The sequence below is a fragment of the Sceloporus undulatus genome, chromosome 6, assembly GCF_019175285.1.
Source record: "Sceloporus undulatus isolate JIND9_A2432 ecotype Alabama chromosome 6, SceUnd_v1.1, whole genome shotgun sequence".
Taxonomy (NCBI): domain Eukaryota; kingdom Metazoa; phylum Chordata; class Lepidosauria; order Squamata; family Phrynosomatidae; genus Sceloporus; species Sceloporus undulatus.
Genome location: NC_056527.1, coordinates 133,996,870 through 134,017,945, shown reverse-complemented (window position 1 = coordinate 134,017,945; position 21,076 = coordinate 133,996,870). Strand labels below are relative to the sequence as shown.

General features: G+C 44.9%; 1 protein-coding gene across 1 annotated transcript; it reads left to right on the top strand.

Annotated features, from left to right (window-relative positions):
• Positions 1 to 3,561: 3,561 nt before the first annotated feature.
• LOC121933993 (membrane frizzled-related protein) lies at positions 3,562 to 20,108 on the top strand. The gene is made up of 13 exons (XM_042473971.1): positions 3,562 to 3,615; positions 9,132 to 9,279; positions 9,908 to 10,039; positions 10,921 to 11,092; positions 11,642 to 11,926; positions 13,263 to 13,393; positions 15,126 to 15,251; positions 15,694 to 15,770; positions 15,945 to 16,093; positions 16,524 to 16,654; positions 18,618 to 18,752; positions 19,288 to 19,415; positions 19,782 to 20,108. The coding sequence occupies exons 1-13, from the start codon at positions 3,562 to 3,564 to the stop codon at positions 20,004 to 20,006; spliced, it is 1,893 nt and encodes a 630-aa protein (XP_042329905.1). The 3' UTR covers positions 20,007 to 20,108.
• Positions 20,109 to 21,076: the final 968 nt, after the last annotated feature.

Genomic DNA, 21,076 nt, shown 5'->3' with positions numbered 1-21,076 from the left:
AGAGGGAAGATTCTTTTCTTCCTTCCTTTTGTCCCGTTACTGGTTTCGCTCCATTGCATTATGGCTGACACTAAGAAGGGGGGGCAAGGTGGCGTAATGCAAGATGTAAATGGTTCACGTGATAAAACCCTTTTTTCCATGCCCCCCCCCATTCCCACCCCACCTTCTGTTTGACTTAACCGCTTGTTTACTGTGTAAGCAAGGTTCGGAAAGGGATCCCTGTCATTCGTAAGGGAGACTTGTACAGAAATAAAACTGTAGCTTGAATTCACTGGGCTCTGTGTGTATATTTTGCACATGTGTGTGGTGGTGTTATGTGTCCGTTTGCCTGTGTTTGCATGATTGTGTCTTGAAAGTGTTTGCAAAGGTGCACCATCAACAAAGCCATATATTTCTACAACTCACTGATGCTTTAAATTGAAGCCTAGCAAAGGGGTCCAAAACAAAGCTTGGCTCTTGTCTATTAATGGGCAGATTTGCTGGGAGATTTGGGGAGTTGTAGTCCAAAAAATGAACTTTTCTAAGCTCTGGTCAAGAAGCACCCATCTTAGCCTTGGGAATGCTGGGTGGTTTGGTTTCTTCATTCAGGAACCACCACAAGTAAGGGATGGGTATGGGAAAGTGTAGAGGTCATGGGCCCAGCTGAGTTTCTTAAAAGGAGGATAAATGTATGATTGTCCTGTTACTGAATTTCTCTGCTGACATTGAGTGATGCTTCCGTGTGTGAACAAACTTTTAAGCACTCTCTTTTGGAGTAATATAAAAGCTCTGTCTTGCAGTTTGTGAAAGTCTGTTTGCCTGTGCAAGGCATCACTTGGTGCTCTTCCCATCATCAGCCCTTTCTCAAACATGTCTCCAAACCAAGGCTAAGAAGGAAGTCATCTTTCTCTAGATCAGGTAGAAGCGACATCCCAAGATATTTCAAATCAAAGCATGGAAAAGTTGCCCTTTTTATGGGCAACAACTCCCCAAATCCCAAGTAACCATGCTGGTTGAGGGATTCTAAAAGTTTTAGTCCAAACAAACCCACCCCCGCTTTTCTAATTTTGACACTCAGAGCACGAAATCCAAACTGCACCTCTCTCACAACTCTATTTCTCTCATGCACAAATGCACTCAATCTTCTGCCATGGTGATAACAATATGACTGTCACTGAAAGCATGGTCTCCTATAAGGTTATCCTAAAATTTAATCCCCCCGAAATGGGCCCACCTTACTCTTACTAATAGTTATATCAGCCTTGTTTGTTACATTTATAGTGTGCTTTTTCTCCTACAAGCTCAAGGTGAGGCATATATCTTTTTTCCTCCCTGCTTTATCCTCACAACAACCCTGCGAGGTAGGTCAGGTAAAGAGAAAGTGGTGGGCCCTAGGTCATCTCAAGGGCTTCAGTGGAAGATTGGCACCTAAATTCCCCAAGTCCCATCCCTGCACTTTTGCCTCTTTGTTGTTGTTATATGCCTTCAAGATTTTTCTGACTCAGGGCCCTAAGGCAAACCTATCCTGGGGTTTTCTTGGGAAGATTTGTTCAGAGGTTTGCCATGGCCATCCCCTGAGGCTGAGAGAGTGTGACTTGCCCAAAGTCATCCAGTGTTTTTCATGGCCAAGCTGGGAATTGAACTCTGGTCTCCAGAGCTGCAGTCCAACACTTAAACCAATATGCCAGATAATGCAAAGATGTGATTGCCATTACATGCAGCTCCGCTCACTTACACAAGTTACCATGATCTGTTGTTTTCTTTTCTAATGTATACTTAATCTCTCCTAGTGGTGCATTGCGGCCTGGAGTGACCAATTTTTTCAGTGTTATGAAAGATCCCAAAGACTATCTGTAAGACCCTGGGGGAATGTGCCTCCTGCATAATCCTTCTAAAACAATCTTCTCTGACCGCCTATGCTCAGAAGAACCCCGGGTTCTTTCCTCCCTCCCCTTGCAATCCAGTGTGTGCAAACAATGACCTCTTTCTCTCTTGCTTTAGCAACAGGGCAAAGAGATTTTGCGCTAAGAGATTTTGGAATGCGCACGACTTAGCAACAGTACTAGACACTACAAAACCTGGCTGTTCATGCCAACATGGCAGGAGAGGCAAATATTGGGGCTGCTACAACCTTGAATCAGTTGGTTAATAAAGAAAGCCTTCCATTGATGTATGCAGCAATTGAGAACTAGGAGTCCTCATTTATTCAGGGAGGCCATTTCCATCATGGTGTGTTTGCACACATGGTGTGTAACTCACACACATGGTGCATGTGAGCCAGCGTGGTGTAGTGGTTTGAGCATTGGATTATGGAGTCCAGGATTCGAATCCCAGCTTGGCCATAGAAACCTACTGGGTGACTTTGGGCAAATCACACTCTCTCAGCCTCAGAGGATGGCAATGCCAAACCCTGTTCTCCTTAGAGTCGCCATACTTTGTAAACAACGTGATGGCACACAACAACGTTACTCTAACTCTAGAATGATCCCAGATATTATGGATGGTCTTTCTTTCAATCAACAGTGGTAATCTTGGTTTTATAGATGTTGTTTCAGATTTCCTCAAGCAGTCCCCAAAAGAGCAGAGTTTAATACTTGGGTCGTAAAACAAACGGCTTTGAATTGGGGGACTGAGGAGAGATTTGACTATTTGAAATTGTTTAATAAGATTGGCAGCCCGCATACATTTTCCACATCCTCAAACATTTCACAGATGAAAAGTGAGACATGTGTGACCAAGCAGCATTCATGGGTTAATTTATTGCCAGATGATTTATATTATCACCAACCATTTTGTTCACGATCAAAATGGCAGCCAAGAGAGTCGAGAAGCACAAAAATAATCTTGGGATTGCATGTGGCCCTGGGGCGACGTTTTGCTATCCCTATTGTATTCCATGCAGCTGAGGAACTGGTTTGTAATCCACAAAAGCTCCTGCTGTGATAAATCTGTTAGTCTTCAAGGTGCTACACAGCTCTTTGTTGTTCTGCTGTCACAGGCTAACACGGCTACCCATTGGGAAATTCCTTCCAGACTCAATCGCCCTCCAGTTCCAGGCTCCTCCAAGGGCACATGAGTGAGGCGAAACACTTTTTAACGGCAACGTTGTGCGCCTTTAAGACTGCCCCCTTGTTGATGCCAGGGTCTCTGACCTTGTCGTCCTCAGCTGAGTTGGATTAAGGAGTTTCAAGGGTGGGGGAGGAAGGTGGCTGACTTTAATGCTTGCAAATTCTTCCAATAAACCTGACAGGCCCCCTTGTCCTATGCGCCTGCCTACCAGAATGGTCTTGGGTGGCGGAGGCAATACCAGGCGCTGCCCGTTCAACCACACGGTCAGGCTCCCCAGGTTGGGGAAAAGCAAGCTTTGGACACAATCCTGACCCCTGCCTTGGACATCCTTAGAGGAGGAGAAGAAGGAGAAGACTTCCATTGCTGCCCTTTCCTCCTCAATGCAGTGAAAACCTAAAGGCCAAAGGAAGACTAGCCACAGCAGAGAGACTGATGCCACAGGAGGTGGGGGGATGCAGCAGCCTTGGGAGAGCAGGGCTCCTGTCCACGTTCCCCACACCTTCTCTCACAACCATGAAGGACTATGCAGAGATTATCCTTTACCCTGAAGCACAGGATCAGAGCAAGGTACGGGCAAAGGGAGGGAGGGCATCCACGCCACGGTGGGCACCATCCCTATTTACCCACACCATGGTCTCATGGGGACACTCCCCACAAAGGACAGAAATCTTGTGGCACCTGATGCTGAGACAGTAGACTGAAGTCTATGAAAGCTCATGCTGCCAACTTCTTTCTTCCAGTTAGTCTCAAAGGTGCTACAAGATCTCTCTACATACTGAGTCGACAGACTAACATGGCTATACCTTTGAATTCTACCACAAAGGACAGAGGCAGGTTTTTGCAAGCCTTTTCAACACTTTGTCAGGTCTGACTGGCAAATATTCCCCCTCCCCATTTCAATCCCCCGCCCTTACCACTTTTCTTGCACTGAAATCTTTGAGATGAGGAACCTCAGAGCTGTTTGTAAAATGGAGGGAGCTCCAACCTAGGCAGGCAAGTTGGTATTACAGTGGGCCCTTGCTATCCACTGGGGTTTGGTTCCTGGACCACCACCACCTGCCATGGATACCAAAATCCATGGATGCTCAAGTCCTATGAAACACAGTGCTATAGTAAAATGGTGTCCCTTACATAAAATGGCAAAAATCAAGGTTTGCTATTTGGAATTCATACCCTTTTTAAATATTTTCAAGCCAAGGGTGCTTGAATCTGTGGATAAAGAATCTATGGATACAGAGGACTGACTGTAATTTTGCCTACTCTCAAATACTTTCAGGGAGAAGGCAATTGCCTTTCCCAGCCATTTTCATTGAAGCATTGTTAAATATTGGAAGTGTCCTCGATAGGTTCAGTGTAGTAGACTCCCAAGTAAGCATGCATAAGATAAATTTGCAGGCAGCCTTCAGTATTCTTGAAAGGGCTCAACCACAATAGCTGTCTTCATATTTCTTAGGGCATGATCATTTACTACCCTTCTAAGTCTTGAGGAGGCTCAACAAGACAGGAGTCTTGGTGATCCAACTTTGCCAGGTCATTTCAGTGAGACACAGCCCTCTTTGCCCAGTCTTAGTGGAGACATGACCCCCACACATACACTTCCAACCTATCTCAGGGTCAATGGGCACAGCTATGTCAATGCACCTTTGTGAATGCAAAGGCACCATGGTATACACCAAGAACAATGTTACAGAGGCATGGGTGATTTTGAAAGCATTAATAATGGTTATAGGGAGGGAGGGTGTTCCCACACAAGAAAATGGTACCCTCATTTTTCAATAAATGAAGAACAGGCTATTGCAAGGTAAATGAATCTGGTATATGTCAACTGAAGTCATATCCTCTGCAGAGCCACCAACTGCCCAGCCTTGGCAGTGCCAGTCCCAATTAATCCTCTGTGGTCCCACTTTTTTTAGCTGCTTCTTAAAATGTCCCAGTTTCTTTCTCCTCCTTCCACTTTCCCCGTTTGTCTTCAGCTTATTTAAACTCTCAAGTCCACTAGGCCCAGACCAGAAGGCAGCCCAGTACCACCAGTGGCCGCAATGGGAGTGGGATGCTCTTACTGTCCCGCAATCTTTCTGGATCTGGTGGAGCTGCTGACCAGGTAGGAAGGAGGAGATTTGCTTCCCTGCCCAACAGCAAAGCCATCAGACCTGGAAGGCATCCCCTTCCCACCTGTACATCAAATGACACCCCCTTTGAAGTGTCACCTGGGCCAGTCCGCACCTCCCGCACACCCCTACTGATGGCTATTGCAAAGTAAATGAATCTGGTACATGGCCTCTGAGACAAATTAACTCTATCCATTGCTATTCCTCTAAAGCAGTATTTCCCAGACTTTGATCCTCCAGTTGTTTTGGGCTTCAGCCCCCAGAATCCCTGGTTGTTGGTCAAACTGAATAGGGCTTCTGGGAATTGAAGTCCAAACCACCTGGAGGACCAAAGTTTCAGAAACACTGCTCTGCAGGGAAAGCTATCATTGGAGCATGAGGCCACTTCCCTCCCAGGGAGAATAGAAGTTTGGGGTGTGTGATGTGGGGTTCTGGGGTGGGGTAGTCTTGGTCAGTGTTGCCAACAAGCCTCGAAGGTAATTCCCCAAACGTTTGGCCCAAACTCACCAAATCCCCCCCCCCATATCTCACCAAATACTTATTTCAACTCTCAAAATTACCATTAAAACCAATCACCAAAATCACACCAAAGGCTCTGAAAAGTACCCATTTTGGTGTGAAAGTCACCAGATTGGCAACACTGTTAGGTGCAACACAGGAAGGCACCATAAACAAGGATATAGATTGGGAGGTAAAATAAGGGATCCCCGCTGCCAAGAATTCTGTCCTCCCAAATGAAATTTTCCTTCAGTCCCCAAATTTCTAGCTTTGCAAAGAGCAAGGCACTGAAAAATGTTCACACTTTAAGAACCCTTTTCTTAGCTGCATTTGCTTTCTCTTGGTCATTTTGTTGTTGTGTCATTTCTGACTTACGCCAACCCTAAGGTGAACCTATCATGGGGCTTTCTTGGCAAGACTTGTTCAAAGGGAATTGACATTGTCAATGAAGCTGAGAGTGACTTTTCCAATGTGACCCAGTGAGTTTCCATGGCTGAGCAAGAATTCGAACCCTGGTCACCAGAGTCGTAGCCCAACGCTCAAACCACTACACCGTGCTGGCTCTCGTTTCACCTTCCTCTTTTCTTGGAATGCTCAAACTGTATTTCTAAATGCTGAACTGAAGTTTTAAGTTTGTTCCGGATATATCTTAAACCAAAATAACCAACTCTTTTTTCCTGCCATTGGTGGAAAAGAGTATATAAAATGGCAAAATCAAGGTTTGGTTTTTGGAATATATATATATGTGTGTGAATATTTTCAAGTCAAGAATATTTGAATCCATGGATAAAAAATCTGTGGATATGGAGAGCAAACTGTATATGTAACCAGTGGGAATCAAGTTATTTTACTGTTGTAAGCAGAGGTGAATATCATGATGGTGCTGAGCAGCAAGTCCCAATTATTATTGTTGTTGTTGTTGTTGTTGTTGTTGTTGTTATTGGGACTTGCTGCTCAGCACCACCATGATATCCACCTCCGCTTGTAACAGCAAAATAACTTGATTCCCACTGGTTACATATACAGTTTGCTCTCCATATCCACTCTTCAGCCAAAAAGCTATGCTGCCAAGGGCTGCTGGGCATTGCAGGCCAACGTCTGATGGGACTCCAGATTCCCACCCTTGCATAAGTAACATTTTTCTAGGCTCTTCTTAGGGAATTTCTGGTCATTTGTAGAGGCATTCTGACAGCAATTTTTAAAATGATTTCCCCTTGCCTTAGGATTCCACACTTCAGAAAGGTAACGAAAAGGGATTTTTAAAAGGGATGAGCAACACAGCAAGCAGCATAAGCTATAATCTCCCACCTTGCCCTGTGTAATAATGGCAAATGGATTGCTTTTAAACACTGTAACAAGCAGGAATAAACTGCTTCCAGCTCTGGTGAGTCGAAGGGTGAGATCATGAAAGCGGCATTCTCCAGACAGCTCAGAAATCTGCCATATGGATGCTATTAGCAGTTTGGGATATATTTTTTTTGAGCCCGCAGATATAGCTGATAGCAACATGTTATTATTCCTTATGGGCTGGGTTAATGTAAAAGTGCTTGCGTGCTTGCTCTCCTTCTGCTTCCTAAAAATAAATCCAATTATCCCACTGTGAAAGTATGTAGGAGGAGAGCTCTAGTGTGTTCTTTCCCTGTCAGAAGCCACAGTGTTATGGTTTGAAGAGGATCTATCCAACAGAAGGACAGAGAGTGGAGGTGGGGGGCTTTAGCATCTACTAGCTTCAATCCAAAGCTTGGGAAAGTTACTTTTTCTGAATCTGCCACACCCCAGCATTTCTAGAGCAGGGGATTTTGGTTGTGGAAGTTCAGAAAAGTCATTTTTCAAAACTGTGCCCCCTTTGCTGTGTGTCTCCAAGTCATTTTAGACTTATGGCAACCCTAAGGCAAACCTATCATAGGGTTTTCTTGGCCATTGCCATCCTCTGAGGCTGAGAGAGTGTGACTTGCCAGGCCACCCATTGGGTTTTTGTGCTTGAGCCGGGAATCGACCCCTGATCTCCAGAATCATTGTCAGCATTCTCTTTCAAAGGCAAGGTCTTTTTGCCTTCTCCTTTTGGCTTTGAAATGAAATATTCTGAGCTTCATGAAAATTCTGGGCATTATTTCATGCTTAGGTTTGCATCGACCACTGGGGAAGAAATGCTCACTGCTGTGTTTTTGCTTAAGTGTTTTCAGCTGCGAGTGTTTCCTTCTGCTTTTTGTCCTGCCTGCCTTCAACGGAGATCAGGGTGTCCATTCTTCATTCCCACATTTTGTCACCGCAACAATCCTGCAAAGTAGGCTAGTCCAGGAGCGAATGCCTCATTCAAAGTCAGCCAAATGGGATTTGTAGCTAGGTGGGACTCTGAAACTCCTTAGACAGATATTAGACAGTGTTCAGTTTCTGGTGGAGCAATGAAGCTGGTGAAAACATTAATATGGCTTCATGCAGGTTCTGTCTTCTCTTCCTTCCACCATGCAATGCTCAGGTTCTTTCTATGTCTACAGAATGTATGCAGTTTTGACACAGCTTTAAGTGTCACAGCTCCATCCTATGCAAGTCACCAGACTTCCTTCTTTTCCAGGACGTGTCCTACATTTCATCCTTCTATCTGGGAGGAATTTCAAAATGTTCTCTATTTTGAGCATGACTAAAAAGCATGAATTTCTATTTATATTAGTGTTTTAGCCTTTATTTTGTAATTTCCTGTGTTGTTCAGGACATATTGTGTAGCCTTGTCCTTCTTATGGAATCCTAGGATTGGTAGTATGTTGGACTTGGTTGCATCCAAAGGTTGCATCCACACTGCAGAAATAATCTAGATTGGCATCACTTTAACTGCCATGGCTCTATACTATAGCATTCAGGGAATTGCAGTTTGTTGTGGCATCAGAGCTCTCTAACAGAGGAGGCTAAATGTCTGACAAAACTACAGTTCCCAGAATGCTATAACATTGAGCCATGGCAGTTAAAGTGGTGTCAAACTGGATTATTTCTGCAGTGTGGATGCAACCATTGTCCCCGGAATCAGCTGTTCTAACTTACTCTCAGAGACAGGGAGAGAGGGGGAGGAATGCAGGAAGGTTGCATGGCAAAGGAGAGCTTGGAAAAGTTCTTTTTTGGACTTTGTTGTTGTGTGCCTTCAAGTAGTTTTAGCCTTCCAGTGAACCTAAGACGAACCTATTGTGGGGTTTCCTTGGCAAGATTTGTTCAGAGGAGGTTTGTCATTGCCTTCCCTTAAGGCTGAGAGCATGTGACCTACAGCACTCACAATCCCCCAGTCAACTGCTGGCTGAGAGATTCTGGATGCAGCAATCCATCCAAAACTTAACTATTCCAAGCTTTGAAGGAGCCTCTCTTCCTCTCATTTCACCCTGCCATGGAGACCTTGATACTGACCCATTTGTTCCTCCGCCCCACATGGTCTCTTCCCCCAAACAACCCCATATCCATCTTGTGTCTTACTGCTGCTGTCTGATGTCCCCCCAGGAAAATGCCAGCTCTCTGACACCACCTCCTTTGCCTCAGTACTTGCTGACCGAATTCTCCAACCCGGCCTTTGAGGAGGATGGCGAAGCGCCAGCCCAGAACCAAGCAGAAGGCGAAAACAGCGTGAAAGCCACAGCCAACGGTTTTGGTATTTGCAAGGGAAGGGGCAGAGGGAGGGAGAGCTGATGTCTTCAGGTGGGCAGGAGGTCAAGTATTCGTAGGCCCTGTAACCAAAAATGCCTAGGAGTGCAGAGCTTGGGGAACTTTCATGTTTGACCCACAATCCTCATAATCCCCTTAATAACATGCTCCAGAGAACGGGTTCTCAAAATAAAGTGTTCTTGGGCAGGTTCATGAGGTGTGTAGAAGGTTAATTCTTGAACTTCTGTGGTCCCAGGTTTAGAGGTTTTAAAGACCATTGTGCACTTTTCTACTCTCTCCACCATCATCCAGGCTCTGCCCCAGAGCCAATAGGCCTTGCCATGCCTTGATCCACAGCTCTGTCAAGAGAAACAGGGCTTCAGATCAACCTTTGCCAAGCTCATGGACAACATGTAGATGAACAAGTGGTAAGGTTTGGAAAGGAAGCCATTAACAGTCCATGTGATCTCCATCATGGATGTCTACAGACATGATGGCCATTACTGTACACGACTAAATTATTACCCATCTCTGATTTCAGTATAAGATCATTTCCTAAGAAGGAGCAGTAGGGGCAGAAGGAGGCACCCATGGCATGGCAGCATTGTCACTTTGCCCCTTTTCTTTTCCTGCAGCCCAACAGGTCCGGGACGTGGCAAACATAAAATTCAAACCAGATTGCAAGTTCTCCTGGCTCTGCGTGGCCATCCTCAGCATTGTGCTCCTGCTCCTCCTGGCATTACTGGTGGGCATCATCATCATCTCCCGTAAGTTTGCAGCACCATCTTGGGGATACCACATTTTATTGAAGCTGTCCATATGTTTCAGGGCTGGTTTAGCCAAAGTTCCCAGAGCAATTACTGGTTGCTGTCATTGGAGAAACCTTTGATGCCCACTTCTGACAGTCTACTAGCATCTATTGCAGAGGCTGCAAACCGAAGAGAGAGGCAATGTTTAGTAACGTTCATATACAAGTTGAATCCCCCTTATCCAAAATGTTTAGGGTTTTGTTTTGTTTTGTTTTCAAATTTTGGAACATTTGCATAAAGTATTTAAGCACCATTAAAGGCTCCAGATCCTTAGGGTTGCCCTACATTGGAAACAACTTGAAGGCACACAACCACCACCATGAAATTTTGCTCCAGTCCCCAAATTTCTAGGATTGCAGGGAGTGAGACATCAAAAATCCTTCACATCTAGAGTTTTTATATTTATTGTGTTTACTTTTCCCTTGGTAACTTTCCCTCCCCTTTTTCTTTGGATGGCTAAAGTCCCCTCTCCCCCTTAAATTAAGTGAGTTCCATGCTGGAAATTTGGGGAGGGAAGGAAAAATTCATTTGGAGAGGCCAAATTCACAATTGTGGGGGGCAGTGCCCTCATCCTGCCCTTCTCCTGTGGCTACATCCTTAGTCACTGTGGGAAAAGATTTCTGGATGAGATAGGTCTGATTAAATAGGACTCTTTCTGTTTTAAATTTATTTTTTGTTTGTTTATTTTGAAAAAGAAAATTCACAATTTATAATGTTGGAATGAATGGAGGTGGTGAAATGAAACTCTGGTTGGGTGGAGCTGTTAAGAGCCAAACCTCAGTCTCTGTTTTCTAACCTCAGACATCTCATCCCCTTACTTTTAATTTTTGTGGCCACAGAGTTGAAATCCCCTCACCCCGTCAAACCCTCGCCAGGGGCTTCTTATGCCCACACCATCACCAATGCTACCTCAGCTCCCATTGCCAAGACCACACCAAGCCCAGCAATCACAACCACAACCTCGCCATCCCAGGAAGAACTGCATGGGACCACAAAGCCAGCACCCTGTGAGTAGCTACTTCAAGCTGCATTGCCATACTCCCGGACTTGCATGCGTCATATTCATTGTCTGAGTGCCCACTTTCTATAGGATGCAGTTAAACAACAGGATCACTACACAGTGTCTTTTGTGGCTGTGTCATTGTTAAATTGTTTGCTGATCAAAAGAAAGGACACTCTGCACATGCTCAAGGGAATTCATGCTTTTCAACAAATATTACAGGTAGCAGTATAACTCTGTGTGTGTTCGGAAACACTCAACCTGAATTGCCTGAGCATTTGAACACAAAGTTAGTCACGCTGCTCCTGCGATAGCCTGTCTAAAATTACAAAACACTTCCTTTTCTTCTTCATTGCATCTATTTCCAAACTGGGCCCTGCATAATCTTCCGCACACTTTCTCAAACCGGTTTATTTTGTAGCATGAATGAGCCCTGAGACTAATGGGAAGAAAGAGGTTGGTAGCATTAGCTTTTGTAGACTTGAGCCTACTTCCTCAGGTGCATGATTTGTAATTTTAGAGATCCACATTTATTGAACCAACCACTCCTGTTTGCAAAGCTGTTGTAACCCCATCTCCACTTTTGAATTCCCTCTCTTTCTGTCTCCTTTTGCAGTATGTGGGGGTACCCTCCACGGCCCCAAGGGCTCCTTCAGCTCCCCCAACTACCCTGCCCCATACCCGCCCAATGTCCTCTGCAAATGGCACATCCAGGTGACGGAAGGCATGGTGGTCCAGCTGAAGGTGGAGGTACTGGACATGGAAAGCTCTGCCTCGTGCCTCTATGACCGGCTGGAGGTGTACAAGGAGCAGGACGCTGTCTCCTTGTGGGACGGCAGTAGCTGGTAAGGAAATGCCATCCTGGCCCAGACTGGTAGAATCCAACAAAGCAGGATAGACACAGATCTTGGGCACAGTTATTTTGGGGGCTAGAACTCTTTTGGATTACAGATGGATGGAGGGTTCTGATCGTCCAAATGAAAGTAATTTTACCAAGATCTCCATTGGCTGAGTGTGTTTCTATATTTGAGAGGGAGAGGTCTTTTGATTCCATGTTAACTGCCAGGGTTCAACCCTATGGGGATCCTGGGATTTGTAGTTTATGGAGGAGCATTTAAATTCTCAATCAGAGAGCTCTGGTGCCTCATTGTCATTGTTGTTGTTGTTTTTGTTGTGTGCCTGGGTGACATTGGGCAAGTCACAGCTCTGGAGACCCAAGGTTCGAATCCCTGCTTGGCTATGAAACCCACTGGGTGAGTCACACTCTCTCAGCCTCAGGGGAAGGCAATGGCAAAACCCCTCTGAAAAAAAATATTTCCAAGAAAAACCCCTGATAGGTTTGCCTTAAGGTCAACATAAGTCACAAACAACAACAAGCGCAACAATGAGGCACCAGATCTCTTTGAAAGACCAGGCTAAATACCTCTCCAAACTAGAAATCCCAGTATTCAATAGAATAGAGTCATGGCTGTTAAAGTGGTGTCAAACTGCTTTAATTCTGCCATGTGGGTGTGCCCTGTGGCATCATCCTCAAAAGGGGAGAGTTTGCTTTTCTGGCTTGTGAATTTCACAAAGTTGTTAGTATGTGTGGTTGTGATCCCTCTAGTGGCAACTGCAGGACCATATGCACAAGTAGGGACATTTTCAAAAGGAGCAGATGATTTTTCATTAAAACTGAGAGTTGAGGCAAAAACGGTGCCACGTTACCAACTTAACTCACATTTGTTTTCTTTGATTGCAACGCTTTGTGAATTTCTCCTCTGAGACTGGGAAATCCCATTTGAAAGGTTTTTTTTTAAAACTTAAACCTTAACTTGTGCTCATTGATTTTTAATGCTGTGAATGTGTAATCATTTTTACATCTTGCCCTCTTCTTCCTCCTCTTGCTAAAAACCCCAACAAGATCTATAACTGGGGGGTGGGTTGACTTGGTATGGGGCAAGCCTAGAAGGGCAGAATGCAGATTAGAGTTTTTGAAAGTGAATCCAAATCAGAAGATAAGATGCTGTAGGGTACACAATGAAATCTGGTCCCTCTTAGCCATGGCAGCTGTTAGCTTCCATGTCAGGGGGACAGTGAGTCCAAGTTTCTGGCCAGACTTTTTAAAAAGGTTGACATTGACACCTAGTGGATATACTCTGTCTGCCCTTGGCTCCCTTGCTGATCTGGTGGCTTTTTCAGGTACTGTGGCACAGTGGCACCCGCAACCATCAATACCAACTCCAGCCGGCTGCAAGTCGTCTTTGTCTCGGATGAAAGCATCGCTTCGTCGGGCTTCACTGCCCGGTATCGGGCCATCTCACCCAGCGAAAGTAGGTACTCTCCATATGTGGGAAGGATTGAAAGAGAGAAAGTTCACCCAGGTGGCGAGGAGACATCCTTCCAAGAGTTCTAGCCAACTCTTTACTAACCTTGCAATCTTGGGGAGAATAGCGTTATTTGTAGAGCTTGGAAACGACTTGTTAGAATAGCAAGTGATGTGCAATGGAAGCAAGTTGTATTCTAATTGCACAATGACAAGAAATCACTTCACTCTTTCTGAAATGACTGTAAAGGTTTGGTTGTTATTTATTCTTTAGCAGTAAGAGGGGTTTGGGTGGCCTTTAACATTATGCCTCTTGCTGCATTTAAAAATTTCTGAACTAACTCTCTCAGATCCTTTTGAGAAACAGCAAGTATTGGTTTGCGAAATACTATCACAGTAATGAACCATTCGGAACAATCGCTGGACATATTGGCTGGAGGATTGTAGGAGCTGTAGTCCAAAAAAGGAACTTTTCTGAGCTCTGAGTTCTAGACATTAGAGGAAGAAAAAGAGGATGTCTTGCCAGAGTTGTTTGAAACAGCATTTATCATAATTGCCTCCATGTATAAAAAGAGGAAAACTGAGAGTAATGTTTATTTTGTTGTTGTTGTTGTTGTTGTTATTATTATTATTATTGAATGGATGTGTGAGTACTTCTGCTAATTCTGTTCTCAGGATATGGGATAGTTCTAGATCAGAAAAAGAAACTGAGAGAAACACCTGCAAAGTAACCGCAAACTGATTTGAATCTGTTTTGCATATAAATTTACCAGCACTGTATGTGCATTTAAGTTACCTGTCAATTTACGGTTACCCTATGCATTTCATAGGGTTTTCTTAGGCAAGGAATAACTGTATTTACAGGTGGTTTTGCCAGTTACTTCCTCTGAAATAGAGCCTACAGCACTTGGTATTTCTTGGCGGTCTCACCCCCTAAAACAAACCATTAAGTGTTGTGCATTAAGTACCAGCCCGTTGCTCACAAGTTGTCATTGAAACACATGCACACCCAACTATATCTGCCTCTTTGGAAATTAAGACAAAAATCGGCTAAAGACGTTGCTTCCAGAGCAAGGTGAAATGAGGGGATTGTTGCATCTCATTTTCTTAGGTAGATGGGATAGGGAACACTAAATTTATCCTGCTAGTTTCAAGTCAGAAGGTGGATCCAGCTAAGAGCAGAGGGTGAACCCTGGAAGCTACCTAAGTAAATATAGACCTCCTGGAGAGTCTTTGGAAGTTGCAACAACAAACCGATTAAGCCTTGCAAATTGTAGCAAGCTGCGGGTGTACTATTTTGTAGTAGTAAATACATAGACCTTTTGGAGAGTCTTTGGGAGTTGCAACAACAAATCAATTTGCAAACTGTAGCAAGCTGCTTCTCTACTGTTTTGTAGTAGTAAATACATAGGCCTTCTGGAGAGTCTTTGGGAGTTGCAACAACAAATCAATTAAGCTTTGCAAATTGTAGCAAGCTCCTACTGGAGATTTTTCACACAGCCCTTTTCCTCATGCCCAAAGCTGAACCCCACCAAAACTGCGGAATTTGGATCCCCATCTCCCACTCGGAAATGACCCACAAAAACTTGAGGCTCAGGGCCAGGCCTTGAGATCTGGCAACTCTACTTCCCAAGGTTCTTAGAGGAGGAAGGAGATGCCATAGCTGTCATACCCTGGCTCCAAAGCAGTCTCAATGAATTCCTAGCTTCTTGTTCTCCAGGGGTATTTGTCTGTTCTAGAGAACTGTTCCTGGGATGAGTTTCTCTGTGACCAAGGACTGTGCATCCTCCCAGCCTACTTGTGTGACGGTTACCACAACTGCCAAGACAAGACGGATGAAGCCAACTGTAGCACAAAGCACAAAGGTATGGAGTATCAGCCAACTCAGGGTGTCCCATGTTGCGATGAGACAATGTTCAAAAACGTGCCGCCACAGAAGGCATAAAGCCCCTAGCCAGCAAATGGCCTAGAGCAACTGCACTAACTGAACCATTAATAATCCAGCCCTGACAAAAAGTACAAGAGATTACTAAAGCCCCAGGCAGAATCAGTGCGGGTCATCAGGTCCAGCAAACTCAGAGCACCTCCAGCAATTTCCACACAACTGAACCCAGCAAGCTCAAAAATTCCTGCTCAGTTGATTTCATAATGATTTGATTTCTGCTAATGCACACGCAGTGCTTCTGAGCATAAATGGGCAACAGGACTGAAAAATGCATTTTAGAAGCTGCAGTCCAAAAGAGCATCTTTTCAAAGGTTTGTCTGTAATGCAGGCCCAGCCATCATCTTGATGTTTTCTTCTTCCAGATTGTGGGGGGACCCTGACCAGCCTGGAGGGACGATTCTTCTCTCCAAATTACCCCCAGCCTTACCCACATCTCCAGGTGAGTAAGGGCTTGGACCAGATGGGAGAGTGCTATCTTCATCATCGGCACAAAGGACTAACCCACATATACCCTGCATGGGTTAGACTGTGATGCTTTTGCCTCTCGGCAATGCAATACCACCATCAGTGTCCCAACCCAACAGGTTTCCAAATCAGCCCCTTTCTCTTGCAGCTGTGTCTGTGGCATATTTCAGTGCCCGTTGGCCACGTGATCGACCTACACTTCCACAACTTCAGCCTTGAGTCGCAGGAGGAATGCAACTACGACTTTGTGGAGGTGTACGACAGCGCAGGGATGGGAGCCACCAGCATCATGGGGAGGTAAGGAGGTGTCTTCTTCCCCAAAGGTGCAGAAGAGTTCAAAGATGAGCATTTCGGTCCTCTCCTTTGTGGTGGTGCATTAATAAGCCCTGTTCATTGTGATGCATTTTGTTTGGCGATTGTAGTGTTTTGATTTGATTTGTGTGCAAGGTCTGCTATTGACCATTCTTCACAATGCCATTTTTTAAATGGAACAACTGGTAAATATAATAAAGGAATAAAGGAAAAAGCAACCAAGGGGAACTGGTTTGTGACCGGCCCATTCATGTTTAAATCGACAAAGTTTCCCTATACTGTATAACTAAGGCTGCATCTGCACGGCAGAATTAATGCAGTTCGACACTGCTATAACTGCCATGGCTCAGTGCTATGCAATTCTGGGATTTGTAGTTCTGAACTCCTTCTATCTCATTTTTTTCTTTTTCCACAGGTTCTGCAACTCCAACATGCCCCCTACTCTGACCTCGTCGCAACACGTCATGACAATCCTCTTTGTGGCAGACGAAGGAATAGCAGACAGCGGGTTCTTTGCCACCTACCGGGCCTACAATTCTACAGAAAGTGGGTGATGATGCCTCCCATTTCCCCTGGTGTACCTTCAGTTGAGATAGAATGGGTTAGCCAGCTCCCTTCTCCGTGTTTGCCACGAATACCTTTTCTTCACAGTAGAGAAGCAAAGGTGTAGCACTGAATTTTGAAGTGCAAGAGTTTATTGTGTCACCACTAGACACATCCTAAGATGTTTAATAATATGGAGGCTGCCAAGTTGATTCATAGAAACAAGCACTTTGGTAGTAGTTTTCATTGCCCTGTTCTAACTACTACATCACACTGCCTCCCCAGTCTCTGGTACTAGCAGGACAAGTTCATCTTCCTTCCACATCTGTCTTCGCTTCTCTCTGATATGGAGCAGAGATCTCAGCCACAGAAAGTAAAACCTTGAGGTGGCACACAGGGACATGACATTGGCCCATGTTTCCTGAGAAGAGCTCTGTTTGTTTATTCACAGGCTTTAGCCCTTCTGGGATTACATGCATTTTGGCAGTTAACAGTTTTTGCTTTTGCTCCTTTGTTTATCAAGGTCTGTAATTACTTCTTAGTCTTTAAAAGATGAAAAGGTCCAGAGGGGGACATGTCGCTAACCCCAAAGCCTGGGTTCTCATGCAAAATATTGTATCATCTTGATAGGTCTAAAAAGTCCCAAGCGAGATCTGGGAACTGCTAAACTATGGTTGCATGTTCTCTTCACTTCATTGAATACGTTCCCAGAGGTCTGTCATTATATATTGTTGTCATTGTCATGTGCCTTCAAGCCAATGGGTGACTCTATCATGGGGTTTTCTTGGCAAGATTTGTTCAGAGAAGGGTTTTCATTGCCTTCCTCTGTGGCTGAGCAGTGATTCAAACCTGGGTCTCCCAGAGTCCAGCACTCAAACCACTATGCCACATTGACACCAACATCCGTAAATGTGGTTTTTGCATGCCTTCAACTCATTTCCAACTTATAGCGATCTTAATAGGAACCTCACACAGGATTTACTTGGCAAAAATTTGTTCCAAGGCAGTTTGCTTTTGCCTTCCTTTGAGGCTGAGAGAGTGTGACTTGCCAAGGGCACCCACTGTGTTTCCATGCCTGAGCAAGGATTCAAACCTTGGTCTCCCTAGCCTGATGCTCTCATGTTAAAAGAGCAGAATAAAATATTTTAGTAATAACGTTAATAATTGTTAACAAAAGAATACTTGTCCAAAAGCCTTAACTCTTTTTCTCAGGGTTTTGCACTCCCAAAATCTGTCTGGGAGCAATGCACACCGACTGCCAATTTGCTTTTATGTCTGTAAATAGTTGCCGAAGGCAAAGGATTCCAAGGAAGAGGCTTTAATTTTTTTGCTTTTTCCCTAAGGGATTCTTAACTGTGAAAACTGCAATCCAAACAGTTAATGACACACTCCCCCAGACTGGATATGTGCAAATATGCCTTGTGTGACCTCAGTTCCCATTTAAATCAAGATAGAAAGAAAGCCACCGAGGTTAATTAACATAAGTTAAAGTCAAAGAGTTGCAAATTGTCTCCCAGTGATGTTAGAGGCAAGGTTTTAGGGGGGTTCATAGTTTCCAAAGAAGCACTAAATAGAATTCTGGGATTCTGTAAGTCTGGTTGAGCAAAGCAGCCACTGGATACGAAGTGCAAAAAATGAACTTCCATCTATCAGCTTTGAAGGCCGTTCCTTTCTCAATAGCCTGTCTTATGTTTTGTTCTTCTCAATTAAAAAAGATGGAGTGCAGCTTTACTTTGCTGGGTTTGCAGTCCTGAAGATGTCACCTTGAAGAATTAATAGGGAAGTTTAAGGGGTAAATGTACTCCTTGCTCAGGGTCTATCTACTCTGGCTGTCAAAGCACAGCTCTAAGGCTGCTGTTGCATTTCATCATGCTTAACGTTATGATCATACTTTTTTTGATATGTTCTGCTGTCCTCAAACTCTCTCTGTCTCTGTCAATCTCCTCTCCCACATTGTCCCTGCCAGAAACATGTGGTCCTTTAGAGTTTGCCTGCAGAAATGGTGAGTGTCAGGCACAGGAGTTGGTGTGCGACGGTTGGCATGACTGTCCGGATGGAAGCGACGAACTGAACTGCACCACCATTTCCTACCCATCTTTTGGTGAGTCTCATTCATCCCACTTATTCCAGTTGTGTAGACATAAGTGGACCACATAGCATCACTGTCCCACAGACTGAGCTGCATGACTCACACACCATGCTGGGTTCAAATCTCACCTCTATCATGATCTCACTAGATAGCAAGCTCACTCTCTCAGCCTTGGCCTCTCCGATCTGTTCCTTTGAGGCTAATAAATACTGCCCCACCTGCTGTAAGATCACATATGTGGACTGTCTCCAAAAAAAAAAAAAAAAACACCCAGCATCCAGCCATGAATTTATGGCACCTGCTTCATCACTTTGAACCATGCCACATTTATGCTAATAGTGCCACTTCTGTGACCCATCTTGAATCAGGTGGCAACCTTGTTCTCATTCCTGATCCAACATCTAAAGTCCATTTAGCAAAGTGGATAATGTAGAATACTGGCTTTCTGCTTTCTGTTGGCATTCAACCCCCAAAACATAGCCATGCCATCTTATTCCAATTAGCTACTTGATGCATGCAGTTCTTTCTTCTTCCTTCCCAATGACAGAGCCATCCTGTGAGCCGATCGAGGTGGAGATGTGTTTGGGGCTCAGCTACAACACCACCTCCTTCCCCAACATCTGGCTGACCATCCCAGATCAGCAAGGAGCTGAAGAAATACTCCAGGACTATATGGTGGGTGAGACTGGAAGAGGCAGGGAATTGGGCTGGGAGGGGGAAAGATGAATGCTAGGCTTTAGACATGGACAGAGAGTGTGTCCCTTTAGACAGCATAATTTGGAAAGGTTCCTTCAGGAGACTACAGCTCCCCAGATCCCAAGCCACTTGTCACTGCAATCTTTAATACCTTGCTTACTTGCTTGCTGGCTGGCTTGTCCCTGGAAGTTACTAGTTATAAGTAACACGTTAATTGTACTTAATTCCTTTCTCCAGTAACCAAGGCACAACTAATTTACATTACAATTGCAATTTGACAAAGGCAAAAGTCACTCCTTCTGTGTTGTAGTGGCAGCTCTTAATACTGCTTTGCCCCTTTTTCAGATGCTGAAGGACCTGACTTGCTACCCACACCTCCGCTTACTCATCTGCAGCCTCTTTGTCCCCAAATGCACGCCAGATGGGGGAATCTTGCAGCCATGCCGCTCCGTCTGCTTGGGGACTGAACAGCGTTGCCAGCAGTCCCTTAGCCTCCTGGGAGTCCCATGGCCTTTGAACTGTAATGTCCTGCCTGATTCCACCAACCCTCTGGAGTGTTTCATGCCATGACCAGGGGGCGCCAGGAACCAAATGTTCTTCAGGTTTCCCAGTCTGGAGGAGAGATTCCTTGGAGTCAACCATGAGTGAAAATGCCAACCAAGAAAGCCTACAATGCACACTGTTGGTTGGCTGTTGTGGCTCCTGAGAGGCTTGCTAGAGCAGGGGTAGGGAGACCTTGGGCCAAATTCAGCCATTCTGCAGGCCCAACCTGTACCTCTGATGGTTTTCTGTCCCTTTCTCCATGATACCATTCTTTGGTGGGTTTCCAACTCCTGCAGAGGCCTTTCCCCTTTTTCATAGAATCGTAGAGCTCAAGGGGCATTAACCTAAGTCTAAAAGACTGAATTGCCTCTCCGAAGATGTAGTTACTGGCAGGAAGAAATTCACTTGGCATTGTTGGGGCCACTAGAACGTGGCCACCAAGAACTTATCTGAAATTGAAAGTGACTCTCAGGCTGAAGAGGTTCCCCATGTTTGCTCTCATGGGCCACATGTGATCCCCCCAAGAGCATGTTTGTGTCCAGAGGACCCCAAAGGTCAATAGTTTTGCTCCAAAATGCCTTGAAATGACCTCCAGATGCTGTGAAGCCAACATATTTTGATGCACCCTAGGTCTCCATGGGGGTGTTTCCACCATGTTGGCGGGTTCCCAGACTGATTTTGGCCCTAGAGAAACCCTTTTTGAAATTAGTTCCACTCACTTTTTGTTGTTGTTTTTTTCCAAAAGGGCCTTTCCAGGGGCTGAAATGGCTCAGGAACATCCCAGAACATAATGAAAATGCCCCTTATGCTCCTCTAGAATGCATTTGGGGCAGACCCCCCACTTTTTGATGTTTTTGTGGCAGTGGCTACAGTGGAGTGTGTGGCCCTCCATGGTATTATGGGGGACCAATGAAGCCCCAAGCCTTCCTCAGTTGCCCATCCCTGCCCTAAAGGATCAGTGAAAGTACAGGTGTATCAGAAGCATGTTCTCCCCCTGACTCTGACTGTAGCTCCTTTGTTTCCACAGTGCCAGATTGTAGACTGTAAGCACCTCCAAGCAGAGACATGCCCTCATAGTCACTGCATATCTCTGAAGT